We start from the raw sequence: 14,531 nt of genomic DNA, 5'->3' as shown, positions 1-14,531 counted from the left end.
TCCAATTTATGTGCCTTATCTCCGAATATAAGTTATTCGTTTATGGATCACATCAGTTACAAACTTTGCCTAAACATATGTCTTGAAGTCAAGGATGATTTTCCACAGAGACGTAGTATACAGGTATTGTCACTTGTATTAGTGGCTCGTAGACGGGGTTTGGATTGACGAATTGATTTATTGAATACTCACAGGTCGTAAGTACATAACACTCTGAGAAGTACTGTAACTATAACACACAAAATGAAATCATCAATGTCCACTTACTAGTCGTTACTTGGTAACACTGAAAATATTGAATGCTCCACCCTCAACCCTCAATCTTTTGGAACGTTCTAATTCTGCATCTGCAGATCTGAATATCGGACTGAGTATAGAACACTGGCTCTAAGGTTTCCATTCTGCTGCTGAAGTCTGCGTTGTCCCGGACACGCCTATAAGACCGTGGAAACTAAACCCACTGCCCAGAACGGTCTGTATTCTCATTGACAGCGTAACACTCGAGAAAATGTTTCATCTAGCCGTTGTCTAGCAACAGACGTCTCTGCTGTGTTTCTCTACTGCACACTTCCCGCGTTCAGGTGCCATGTCGCAATGTTTTTTAAATACAATTTTACAGCTGATTTACGTAGGAAACAAAATTAAAGAATCTAGTTAAAATTAAAGAAGGAGTTATTTTCCACTGACATTACGTCATATTCCAAGAAAAAGAAAAGAGAAGGAATATACATGCATACATAGATTCCACCAAAATTTAGCAGTTTAGTGGACTGATTACTTCCCTTGGGTTACCATCTTAACGTGGTAGGGAATTGCATGTCTTTGACATCCAGAAATATATGTTAGCGGGAGCGTAAGCTTTCGGTAGAACCATCTATGCTACGGATGCTGAAGGAGAGGGACCAGACGGTGGTCCATGGTTCTCGAGACTGCGTGCAGGGGGTGAGGCTAAGAGCTTCAGTTCGGGAAACAATATATGTTAAGAAACCTAATGTTTGATGAGGATGAAAGGAGAATGAACAATTTCTGTAAAGGAGGCCAAGGTTCTCACGCGACCTGACAACCAAGAAAAACATAATGGACTGATTAAGAAATTGTTAATCTACTGCTTAGAGTAACATGCGATAGTACTTTCGATCTGTCAGAACGCCTCTTCAAGCCGATACTTTTCTTTATTTCATTTCGGAAAATCAGCAGTGCTTGTAGCTTTCGGCCTGTGGTAGAATTCAGTCGTGTCCCTCTGTACGACGTAACAGGCATATGAATTTCCTAATCAAATCTTTCAATCACAAGCGGATACATGTGGCTTCTGTAGTTGGTACTTCCTTATCTTAGAATCTCTTTCACCTGACATCGGGCTCAGTTAATATTTGCCATTTGAACTCACAGTTTAATGATCACGAGTTTGTTATTTGTTCGAAAGATTCAGACTGCGTTGGTTTATATCTGTAAAAATTTTAAACAACAGCTCCAATCAGGTTGACCGATGCAAAACATAAAATAAGTATATTTGTACGATACTGGAGCACATGTGAGGTACGCCATAGCGTAGGTGGTTGAGGCACTATGTTACAAGCCGGAAGATCGCGGGTTCGAACCCCGATGAGGTGAATTTTTCAATTGATCTAATCCTTCCAGCCGCACTATGGCCCTAGGGTCGACTCAGCCTCTAACAGAAATGAGTACCAGGAAGATTTCTGGGGAGTAAATAGCGGTCGGTGCGTAAGGCTGATAACCTTATCGCCATCTGTGAGCCGATGTGGTATATTGTGGGACTCTCAACGTCTCACAACCCTATGGGCCTCCATGGCCTGTTACAGGGATAGCTTTACTTTTACCTTTTATTGGAGCACACGTTTCCAGTGTTGTCTAGAATATAAGTTATTATCATCTGTTAAGAAAACAGGAGTACCAACACTGCAGAAAGCATGCGCAAAGAGAAGAACTAGTCACGTCATGTAATTGCTCTTTGAACATAGTTTGAAAAAGCTGAACAAATATTGTCACTTCTGCTATATTGTAGGAAATGCTAACAGTACAAAGTCTACAAAGCTCGTCTCTTTTTCATCATTACACAGTTTGCATGTCCAGTGGCACATTAAGAGGAATTATAGAACACTCACTTTCTAAATCGTTTTGCAGGATTATCACGAGATATTTTATTTAAATATCTGATCCCCCTAAGCGAATTTATGTAACATTTTATACGAGTGATAGAAACGTGTCGTACTATTTCTCAGCAGTAAAAACTTTGGGCTTTAGGCAGCGGAAATTATACCGAGAGAACAATTATTAAGTAAAAACCAAAATGGAAGGGGTTAAGTTCATTATGCAGCTCATCCTTGTATTTATTTTACCTATAGGAAGAACGTTCAACTTTCGCTTTCCTGATGGTAGAGTGACTAACGTCATGATATAGCGGTTATGAGGCCTATTTTATATTCTAGAGGTTACGTTCTTGAATCTCTGTAAATCCCTTATTCTGAGGACGTTCAAGTTTTAAATCAAAATCTGAGGAAAATACTGCGAAGTGTCCCAAAATACGATTAGGGTTGCAATTCTCTGAGGTTTACATGGCAGTGATGAGTCACATTGTGGACTTCTGGGTTATGGATCCATTATCCCCAAAACTGCACACCATGCAATATCCTAGAGTTTCAAGATCGTGTGTGATTTTAAGCTTTCCACAGCAGTGAAGTTTAACACTGAGATCTTCTGAGTAATGACACAGTGATCTCCCAGATTACAACACGATGCTATAGGTCCAGAACACAATATGACGTCAAGATTGCGTATGAGTTGATGAAGAGGGGTTGGATTTCGAATCTCGATAGGCGCAAGATTCTTATCCTCTCCACGTCGTCCAGACCAGTTCTGGGGCCCGCGCGATCTCCTATCCAATGGGTACCGGGGGCTCTATCACCGGAGGTAAAGAGGACGGGGCGTGAAGCTGGCCACTCACCTCCAATTAGTGCTGAGGTCAAGAATACGTGGTCTATGCATTCACTCCCCCATACACCTTCATGGCGTCGTACTGCATCGGTTAATCACAGGGCAATTTTATCCTTTTTCACCGGTGAATATTCCTACTGAGGTCTGCTGGCATACGGCATCATCTCTTCCCACATTCTAACATGGCGCCGTGACCCAGAAGACCACAACGTAAAGTTCGCATAACCTCAAGTCCTCACCACGCCATCATTCTTCTTTATTCATTGCCACACAAACCTTCAGCCAGCACAGCATCGACAAATAAATAAGTGAACACAGTATATTTGCCAAGAGTGATGTAGTATCAAAATGCGTAACAATTTGAAATATTAACGAATTCTGAGAAAAGTACATATATGAGAGTTACAGTGATATAGAGAGAAAGAGACGTAGAATACAGGTCGCAGGGGCAATTTAGCAAGAAATGCTGGGTTTGACGGAAGAGTTAAATGGACGTCATGTTTCGTAGGAAGAAGGCGGTGACTTATGCTGACAGGAAAGGTCGCTCACACGAATATAACAATGTCTTTGCTATTTTACTGAAAACAAACACGTGTCCGTAACGTCCTCGTCTATTTTGACTAAATTAAAAGCAGATTTTTTATATTTTATTCTGCAGAAAATAATTTATAAAGAACGGACAAAAATCTGTTATAGTAGTACATACGTTATTATGAACCAACAGGAGGAGTCAGAGGAGAGTTGAAAGAAAATTACACAAATAGATAAATCAGTTCGTGATTTGCACAATAACAAAATGGACAAGGATATTACGGACATTCTATACAGGAGCGCACTCAGCGTTTCTTAGCCGCTAAGTAAATTCAGTCGCGGATTATTCCACATTATGATACAGAGTTAGTAACGAGTAGCTGAGAGATATTCAGCTCACGGGGAAATCCCCCTTGTTTAATATTCTTCATAACAACTTTATCTCAACTAAGTTACACACCTTTGAATTAAAGGATATCTGAGAACAACAATCTGGAAACGATACCAAAAAAAAAAGGGTTGTGACCTATTTAAAAGTAGTAACACAACACTTGCTTGGATTACAGAAAAAACACGAGAACTTATTGTACAATAAGCGGCCTCCGTAGTCTAGGGGTAACGTTCCCACCTCATGACTTAAGCTACGCGGGTTCAAACCCGGCGGAAGTCGTAGAATATTTAAGGGCGGAAAATTTCAGGGAACAAGTCCTCCGGGAGGGACTTTAAGCCGTGGGTCCCGTGTCGTAGATTTACGGCAAGTAAAAGATCCTCATGTCTCTAGGAAACCTCTGAGCAAAATTATTAGGCAACAATTTTCCGCCCAAGTAGTTTCCAATGCCTCTGATAAATGGAGGAAATATCAGGTACCGACGGCCGAATTCGTTGGCTGAACGGGGCTGATACCACGCACCAGTACCGGTAGGGTATTGGGGACAGTAGAAATTAAAGGAGGACGCACAATGGACCAATAACTGGTCTAAGTGCATGGGGAAACCCACCCCCTCTAATAATAATAATAAATAATAATATTGTACAATACTGGCATCCAGACCAAAAATCGAAGCAATATTTCCAACAACTTTATCACAACCTACAGTTAATACTTTTATCTTCTAATATGTATGTTGCTAATACAGAATATTCCCAATCACAGTGGCCGCGCGGCCTAAGGCATGATCTGTTTTCGCTCGCTCAAACGCTGAAATCGTGGGTTCGAATCCCACTAAAGGCATAGATGTCTGTGTGAGTTTATTCTGTGTTTGTGCTGTCCTGTGTGTAGGTAGCGGCCTTGCGACGGGCTGATGCCCCGTTCAAGGAGTCCTACCGTCGGTGTAAAAGATAAAGAAATTGAAAAAGTGGCCAAGGCCCAAAAAAAAGGGCTGTAGAGGCATGGACGGATGGATAAAATGGGGAATTTTGCAACAATCTACACCAGCCGCTTCAAAATGGCCTCTTATGATGTAAAGTCCTCCCCATGTCTACTGAATCATCAAGTCTTGAAGCCGTTTGGAAGAGTGGGGCACTTATCGTCGCGTTCTTAATTCGAGACTGGATGACGAAGCAGTGGTCAGCCCTACAGCCCTGACAGCGGAGTGGGCGGAGAATCGGACTGGACGCTCTGCCGCTGCAGGGAAACGAATCCCGATTTCCGGGTCGTCCGACCCACAGCGTGTTCCCTATATTAACTGCGCCTTCCCAGATCCCTTCAAGCGATCTGTTACTATGAGTACTTCCCGCCACAGTTTTGAAATACATTTGTATGCATATTGCTCACTCTACCTCATTTAACCACCACAGCAAAACTGCGCGACGCGATAGACACGTTTTATGACACTGTGATTAGGAACAAATGCATTTCTTACTCTCATGGGAGTGAAAATTACTAAATCAGAAGGTTAGACCACCTATTACCGAGAATTACATTGGGGAGCCGGCATACCTCATTCAACAACGCAATACGCTGAAAGGTCGAGGAACTTGTACTCGGTTCTCGGTAGAGGCAAGAGATATCTCTCTTCTCCACAGCTTCAAGACCGGCTTCACTGTCCACCCAGCCTCCTACCTAACGCGTACCANGCGGGGGGGGGGGGGGGGGGGAGTAAAACGGCAGGGACGTGAAGCTGACAACTCACCCCCTCTACTGCCGACAGCTACACCCTGCTCCTCCATCCATCTTCATGGCGTGGTGCTTAAGTAATTAAATACAAGGAAAATGTAATCTTTCTCCCTTCTATTATGAAGAATTCCCACTTCTCCCAAGGAATGCTCGTGTTTGTCTCCAGCCAATGTGAATGAGACAGATGTATGTTTGATGTAACGCTCAGCAGTATGTAGCTGTGACTGGCAGAAACTGCAGTGCTCACTGTATTTTTTTTTTAAATTCGCTTAGTGGGGGGGTGGAGTCCAACAGGGTCCACTCGGCAGGGCGGCCACTGATTGGACTATTGTACCTGTCCCGGGTGATTATGATGATGGAGAATTTGGTGGAATGAAGATTGGCGGGGGAAACCGAAGTACTCGGAGAAAACCCGCCCCAGCGCCACTTTGTCCACTACGAATCCCATTTGACCAGACCCGAGATCGAACCCAGGCCGCCGCGGTGGGAAGCCAGCAACTAACCGCTTGAGTTATGCTGCGGCCTATGCTTACTGTATTGCTCCAACATTAGGATCACGAGTTCGAATACCTTATGAGACATTACTGCACGTCATTTAACCTTGGAATGTCCTGTACAGACTGCGTGAAAAATGGAGATAAGTTTCAGACCCACGCAAATGTTTCTCAAAATTCTGCTGGATGCAAATTTAGTTTTCAGTTCTTTTTGTGGGTTACTTAATTACGCTTCCAGTATTGAGAACATATAACGTCAGATGCTAGGATGAGAGATGAATGATGAATTGGAAATTACTTAAAAGAAAGCGGTTGTGGCCTAACTGCGGTTCTATCCCAGCATTTTCTCAGGGGGACTGAGGAAACCCACGGAAACTTGTCAGAATAACCAGTGTCTCGGCAGAGATTCGATCCGAGCACTTCCAGAATACAAGTACAGAGCGTTACCTCTAGACCAACCAGTTCGGTAATTTTCGGTTTTGTAATGTTCTGCATAAATGAGTTTTTATCTCTGCTCTCCTACAGATACTGCACTTTGATCACTAACTTCGCCGACAAGCGGCGGTCGCTCGGTTGGTGTTGGTGTATTTCGCTTGCGGACTAAAGTCACAGAGTTGAGTTTTTTTTGGTCTGGCTCTCCTACAGACCCTTTAGGAAGAATTTTCTTCAAAAGTTAACAGTTATTTATCTGGTTAAGAATTTACAATATCCTGTCATTGGAACGTATCCTGAGCCAGTTAAACTCTTTCCCCTACACAAGTAATGGTAGTGCTGTCCCTGTGCTTAACTGATTAAGCACTACGCCATGAAGACAAATGGGGGAGTGGATGTATAGATACACATTTTCTTGACCTCGGCAGTATTTGGAGGTGAGTGGTCAGCTTCACGCCCCGTAAAACAAGTACATTTTAATATTATTCTCCCATTTATGCCTATGTCTAGCAAGTGATCTCGTTCACTCAGGTTTTCGAACTAATCTTCCTCTTTGAATAAGTGTCACATTACTGACTCATGTGACAAAAGAATTAAAAGGAGACTATGAATGCAGACGTCAGCACGTCGAAACGAGTTACTCACCTAGTGCTTGAAGTGCAACCATCATGGAGAAGCCAACGAGAATGAAGACTAGTCTGATGATACCGCACCCAGTTTCCTTCCTCTTTTCTCTATCCAACACTTCGAAGAAAGTTATGTAGAGAATAGTTCCACCTGCTATGCCTTGCATTACAGCTACTACGAGATCCTGAACAGGGCCTTCGGTGGAAGAGTCCACAGTCACCAAAATACCGACCACCACACCAAGCGGTGATACGAGGGACAGTATCACAACGTATAACACAAGATTTAACAGACGGATGCCCGATGTAACTAGCTCCAATCCTATACAGAAAAGAATAGCACACGCATGAATGGATACCGCAGTGAAGAGATACCACACGTCACGCTGGGTGTGCTGCAGCCCTATAGCGAGGCCTTCAAACACCGAGTGGAAAGAGAGGGCCACGACCACCAGGAATCTACGGAGCCCTCCAACCATTGACTCCTGACTGAGGCTGTCCAACGCGTAGCCACTGTGGTGATGATGTGGCATCTCAGGTGTGGCTTTCCCATCGCAAGGGTGACAGTTTCCTACATTAATCACAGTCGACTGCTGAGGCAGTGTGGCGCAGTGCGAGTGTTCCAGGGACAGGGACGACGCGATTAGATGTACTTGAGAGGACGCTGGTACTATCTTACCACTTGACCTCTGACGACTTTTAGCAGAAAGTGGCGCATCTGCGTCATTATGGAACCCAAATTTGTCTTCGGTGCTGTCTGCAGTTTTCTTGAGTTCTGTTTCTGCGGTAGAACAGTACTGAAGAGATGGCCTCACGCAGAACTCCTTGCGATCTGAATGAACAAACAAACGGTGTGCTATTTCTTCTATCACGTAGACGAGGAAGAAGCCACAGCAGATGAGAAGTTCTGCGAAAGGGAAACTGGTATCGTGGGAGATGACGCTGAAGCCACTGCGTTTCACAACCTCCAGGGACTCCCGGACTTCAGGGATCATATGGATGAAGCATGTAGCTAGCAGAACCCCGCCGCCGAAACAGAGACCCAGCGATATAGCAGTATCCACCCGGGCACGACGCCGCTCCACTAGCTGATCTGACACACCGCTCTCCCCCCACAACTTCAGCTTCTTCGTGATCTTGAGCGGCACCAAGCCGAAGAACAGTCGGATAACTCCCAGCAGTGTCAGAACCACGATCTTGGTGGACACCAGTTCCATGTTCACTTCAACATCCCTACTCTTCCCTTCACTGCACACTTCGTCGCGTGGAGTAAACTGACAGGCAGTCGGTCAGTACAGCGTGCAGCACAATACGTCATACCCTCACGTGACCTCCTGGCCAGGTAGCTAACGGGTCCTCCAGCTGCTGCGTTGCGAAACTTGGTCTCCGGCTACGTGATCGAGCAGGCCGCATTCGCTGTATGGTCTCGTCTGTCAGTTCAGGCACGTTCTCCATTCGTGCTCTGGAGAGGGCCGGGCTACCTTGAATGAATTATTTGCGATTTTCTTCAGTGTCTGAAGGAATATTTTGGGCTACTATGCGATTTTACCACACGCGCCCTAGGACGTTTGACGACAGTCTGAAATACGACAATATCCGTAATTACTTCTCAGATTGTGGTGGTCTGGGTTCTGGCACAGTGTTTACCAAGGTTTCGCAGAAGCCCGCTGTCTTTGTTATTAGGGTAGATGCATATCTTTGTGCTTTGGCGAAGGAAGGAGCATTGTGATTGTAAAGCATCATAACTCAGAAGACCGTTATGTGAAATTCACTGCCGTGGGAAATTAAAATATCTTAATTATTATTTCCCTCGCCTTAAGATGATTGTCATTATAAGAAATAAAAATGTGGTGGGGCTACTACTTTTTGCGTTACTCACTTCATTCGGAATAACAGAATTAGACACATGTGTGAGACGGCTTTCGTAGGAAATTATACAACTGCTATCCCCATGGCGACAGTGGCATTTAAAAGTATGGATCTATAAAAACTTAAAACCTACACAACGTACTTGCGGCAAAATATGACGAAGAAATGGCTTCTGTGTGTTGTTATTTTCTGAAAGATAAGCTAACATTTCTTTTAGCACAAAATTAAGAATGCGTGGAGCTATGTTTCTGTTCAGCCATACGTCTTTATGGCGTGGTGTTTAATTAACTAAGAACAGTCTGACTAGGTCATTGAGGTGGATGAAGGTGAAGTGGTAAATTGTAATTTATTATTACTGTAGGAACTAGCCGGTCTGGACGTGATGGAGAAGACAATAACTTCGGCCTGTGTAGAATGCAACTACGGTCGTCCAACCCTAAACCACTCACTATATTGGCAGAGGTAATATACACGTAGTCTACTGCTAGTCGTTACAGTTACGCCTTAAATGCTTGTTTATATGCCAATTATCATATTTCTTCCAAGATTAGTTTCCTGTAGGTTGCAGAGAAAAGACAAGGATTTTCAGAACCGGATGACTGTTTCAGGACTTTTCTCATTTCCGACCGATCGCTAACCTAGTGACTATCTCACGGAAATGCGTAATGCCTGATGACGACAGCATAGCTTTCCCTCTTCCCCTGATCGCTAGCGAGTACAGAACGAATGGTAGGCATCCTAACAAACGCTAGCCATTTGGCGCAAGGATACGTATTTTAAAAGCTAGTGAACGGCTTCATGACTTCGAACGAATCTACTATAAATTGTATAGAACATGAATAGATGAAAGGATTTTATCAGCTCAGTTGATGCGCTACACACACACACACACACACGCCCACACACACAAATTTATATTCTGAATATTAAAAATACAAATTTTATATATAATCCAGTCAAATTCCTACCAGTATCTGAACTGAATATAACCCCTTTATTTTGTATCGAGGCTTTCAATTCGCACTGTGCATTGGTCGAAGACTGACTGCAGGTTACCTTGTGATACTACAGACCAGATATTACCAGTTTTTGTCACAGTAAATCCAAAGACTGCAACAGTTGGGGTTTAGTCACTGACCGTGTAAGCTCATTCGAAACACGGCAATAGGACGGATTTAAATTTTGTGGAATTTGGAGACGTTCTATGAGTTAACAAATTGAACTGTAACGTCATCCGGCACTTCCAAGACCTGGCAATATAAGTGCAAAGCAACGAAACAATCGAATCTTTCTACACACATTTAGGTATGAGCTATACAACTTATATGATTGTCGTTCAAATGCGTATAGCAGTTAGATTTTGCGCCACTCAAAGCAAAAAGAAACAAAGAAACGCCGTAGCTTTAGTCCGCAAGCGAACAATGCGCCACTGGAACATTCAACAGTAAGTACATATGATCTTCACAGCTGTAAGTAACAAATGGTAGCAGAATACCGTCTTCTGGGATGTGGCGCCGTGTAGATATCGTATAAACCGACGTTTCGGAGGAACGGATCGCCTTAATTTTCAGGGTAGAAAGAAAAAACGAAAAAATCACGGAGCGAGGAACCAGTGTGAGCAGGTGGCTGTAGCCCAGAAGACGTCTTTCTTCAGTCACCTCCGTGAAAACCTGAAATCCGTGAAATCTTACAAATGATAGCAGTTCACGTTAGATAGGTCTCAGATTTGAATTTCCAACTGAAGACGGATATCCTAACGTAGGATTTTCTTCGTCATTCGCAGCGCCTCTAAGCAGTGCTGTGGTAGGATCGGTAACGAGAAAAAAATATAAACTCTCGTATCTGAACAATGACCTATACGAATGTTCATGTTGTAGCTTGCAAGATTCTGCATGACCTAACATACGCAATGTTTTATACGTAGAACTCTAGGGGAAAGAACGCAGATTCTCTGGCCACTTAATGAAATCCACAGACAACAAATTTCGGAGTTTGTTTAATGGAAGACAGTTATACTTGTCCATCAATTTTCGATAACTCTCCCGTGAGAAAGAGTATTTCGGGAGCCCTGGTTGTTCAAAATTCAGAACCTTAGAATGTTTATTATAATGATTACGATATTTGGGGCTGTGAGAGGTACCAATGTTTCGGGAAATCCCGCTGCCTCTATCTCCTGCCCAGAATACTGATGCAGCAGGGTTCTCAAGACACCCTATCACACGGTGACACATCTCCGCAGACTGCAATGTGATAACCGCAAATCTGATCACCATGTCTTCCAGTTCTTATATTTGGAATCTTGATAGGATATTACCGTTGGATCCTCCCTCGTGTTGCAGGCAGTGGTAATGGTCTATAGATACTCATCATGCTCGCTGAGCTCCTAATAATATAATTTAAAGCAATGCTAGCTGTTAATACCAGCCCTCCCACTGCTGATATGAAGAAAATAGGCCCCATAAATATTCATATTCCTGTTTGTGTTAGCAGATATACAGAGGTGGGAATCTTAGCAACAAAAATAAACTACCTGATTAACTGAAACCTATAAGGCCTATGCTTTATATCGATCGCTCAAACCCCTTCCCCTTTATGTACGCGTCAGCTGTTCGGCGGATCGTCTGTAACCATAGCAACATGAAGTCAACAAGTATGGCGAACAGATGGTAGCTTAGCACAGAGAGACAGAAACGTCCATCGTATTGCTAACTGTAAGTATATACAACTGTAATTTTCCTATCAGAATTTGTGTTCTGATTTTATTAACTAAGATTGTCGGTCACAAGTGCATAGATATCGTTTTAAATAGATTGTTAATAGCAGTAATCAGATCAAAAATAGCAATGATTATGCTTACTGGTAGTTTGTACTCTACGAAAGCGACATAAGCATGCGTAATGAAAGAATTTAAAAGCCTGAAATAAATAGCTTGCCTGTAGATCTTTAATGAAATCTCACCTTAAAGCAATATACCCAAGTCCAGTTTGGGGGTCATTAACGAACAGCAAATCTTAAAGAATGGAATGAAGCAGTAAAAGATAAAAGGCAAACAAATTAAGCACTATGCCATGAAGACGTATGGAGGAGTGGATGTGTAGACCCACGTCTTCTTGATGTCGGCACTAGTTGGAGGTGAGTGGTTAACTTCACGCCCCGGCCGTTTTACCCCAGGAGAAAGAGCTCCACGGTACCCACTGAATAGGGAGCTGGGTGGACCACAGGGACGGTCTGGGCTACATGGATAAGAGAAAATTTTGACCCTACGGGGATCCGAATTCCGACCTCTCTGTCGTCCAGCCCGTACCCAGCTGCTATACGCACAGCGTTATTCTGGGAATATGGCAGTAGTGGCTTAATCTGAGGCACTGTTATTACCTTTTCCAGAAGTAACTGAAGAAAACCACAGAAATCTCAGAAATGACGTGGATGGAAGCAGGAGTAGCTTAATATTATGTATTATCTTGTCGTGTGACTGAAGGGTCTAAAAGAACTCAAGAAAATCCCCAGAACAGTCGGGACCTCTCGAATACAGAGCAGCAGAGTGAAGGAAATGCTAAAGTAAAGCTGTCCTTGTACTCCATTAACTTACGAATGAATATGAGGGAAATGGAGTTGTAGCTCCATGCGTCCTTAACCTCGGCATTATGTGCAGGCGAGTGATTAACTTCACCTTCCGACCGCTTTACCTGCAAGAAACAGCTCCCGATCTCTAACAGACAGCAGGCTAGGTCGGTTACAGTGTCGGTCTGGAGGTGGTGGCAAAGATAAAAATCCCTGGACCTTCTGGGAATCGAAACCAGTTAGTCCAGTCCGTAGTAACAAACAGTAGGCTTGGTGGGTCCCAATGCCAATCTGGACGCCGTTTACTAAGATAAAAACCCTTGGCCCTGCTGAGAATCGAAACCAGGTGGTCCAGTGCGTAACCTAGTCTTTATACAGACTGAGCTATCTCAGATCCTGCGGTTGTCCAGGATAGGCAGAAGAAATTCCTCCAAATGGAGCGAAGCTTCAAATATTTCACTTAAATGCAGTTACTTCCAAATTCTGCATTGTTCACAATAAGCCTAGATGCTCCTCGTGCTGCTTACGGAAACACTTCTCTGCTTGCAGGCATCAGCGATGTTCGGCCAGCCACTGTCCTACACAAAGCCTGACCAAGGCTTCGCAAGGCGAAATGTGACCTGTACGAAGCCGTGCCAGACTGCAATCGTAAGTACTGCGATCATAGTGGTACGAGTATATTGTTGACTGAGTGTGGGGTTACTTAACTGTTTTCTTTCAACAGTATAGGATACAGAGGGCGGGATGGCACAGTCGGTATAGCGACTGGCTACGGGGTGCCGACCGAGGGGTCGGAGTTCGAGTCTCGGTAGCGTCAAGAATTTCTCTCCTCCTCGTCGTCCAGACCGACGCTGGTGCCCACCCAGCCCTCTATTAAGTGGGTAGCTGGGGGCTCTTTCGCCGGTGGTAAAGCGGCTGGGCCATGAAGCTGACCACTCACCTCCAACTAGTGTCGAGGTCAAGAAAATATGCATCTAAACATCCATTCCCCCCATATGACTTCATGCCGTAGTGCTTAATTATTTAAGCACAGGGACAACATTACCTTTAGAGGATACAAAGCCCTGTTGAGATATATTACTTGTTCTTTTCATTTCTCTGCCCACCTATTATCTGAAAACGCTAAATTCCATAAATAATTTTATCTGTTGTTTTGTATTTGTGTGAAATTTGGTCTTTCACACTAAAACAAGATGGAAACTGGAGCGAATAATTTTCTTGGAAACACTGGTACAATATTCCAGACTAGGGGCATCGTAACAAAGAAGTCGCAATTGTGAATCCCCAGTGCAGTGAAAACCGACGCGATGATGTTTGAGAGGAGGCCAAAGAGAACAGTTCGATTATTTAAACCTAAGTGGGAGAATGTAAGAGAAGACCTGAAAGAAGAGAATAATGAGAAGTTTCATTATCAGTAACATAGTTAATTGGGGCACTGTTCTACAGGACGGAAGGTCGCGGATTCGATTCCCGATGAGCCCATTTGTCCTAATCCTTCCAAACGCACTATGGCCTGGGGTCGACTCAGCCTCCAACAGAAATGAGTACCAGGAATATTCCTGGGGTGTAAAGGGCGGCCGGTACTTAAAGCTGACAACCTTACCGCCAACAGTGAGCCGACTGTCTAGAAAATGTGGGAATCTTGACGTCTCAGAACCGTATAGATCTCCAAGGACTGTTACAGTGGTAGCTTTACCTACCGTTATCTTTACCTTTACCAGATATTACTAGAAGGGCCAAATCAAGGAAAATGAGTTGGGCAGAGCTTGTACCATAAATGGCACCCACAATACTTGTAAAGTATACTATTTTTTTTTTGGAAAACCTGAAGGGAAGAAACCACTAAGAAGACCCAGCTGTGGAGTAAAAAAAAAAAAGAAGGAAAGTCAGCCTTACGCGCCGGCCGCGCTTTACTCCCCAGGAAAATTCCTGGTACTCATTTCTGTTAGA

At 43.7% G+C, this 14,531-nt stretch overlaps 3 protein-coding genes across 4 annotated transcripts in view; 1 reads left to right on the top strand and 2 right to left on the bottom strand.

Moving 5' to 3' along the window:
• Positions 1–8,630, bottom strand: part of LOC111863633 (zinc transporter ZIP1) — a 24,665-nt gene extending 16,035 nt beyond the window's left edge. The window contains exon 1 of the mRNA XM_023850127.2: positions 7,171–8,630. Coding sequence (XP_023705895.1) covers positions 7,171–8,368 — 1,198 coding nt within the window. The 5' untranslated portion in view covers positions 8,369–8,630. The remainder of the gene's footprint in view (positions 1–7,170) is intronic.
• The window catches only part of LOC111863636, a 525,149-nt gene that overhangs the window by 422,605 nt on the left and 88,013 nt on the right, over positions 1–14,531 (bottom strand). The window lies entirely within an intron of this gene.
• LOC111863632 (cilia- and flagella-associated protein 53) overlaps positions 11,657–14,531 on the top strand; it is a 43,306-nt gene continuing 40,431 nt past the window's right edge. The window contains exons 1-2 of one of the 2 annotated variants that reach the window (XM_023850126.2): positions 11,657–11,731; positions 13,131–13,229. In XM_023850126.2, coding sequence (XP_023705894.1) covers positions 13,140–13,229 — 90 coding nt within the window. In that variant the 5' untranslated portion in view covers positions 11,657–11,731; positions 13,131–13,139. Of the gene's footprint in view, positions 11,732–13,130; positions 13,230–14,531 lie in introns of those variants that run through there. The other variant, XM_033751138.1, reaches the window with a different exon arrangement.

Source organism: Cryptotermes secundus, unplaced genomic scaffold (assembly GCF_002891405.2).
Source record: "Cryptotermes secundus unplaced genomic scaffold, Csec_1.0 scaffold99, whole genome shotgun sequence".
Classification (NCBI taxonomy): Eukaryota; Metazoa; Arthropoda; class Insecta; order Blattodea; family Kalotermitidae; genus Cryptotermes; species Cryptotermes secundus.
This window is presented reverse-complemented; position numbering and strand designations above follow the sequence as displayed.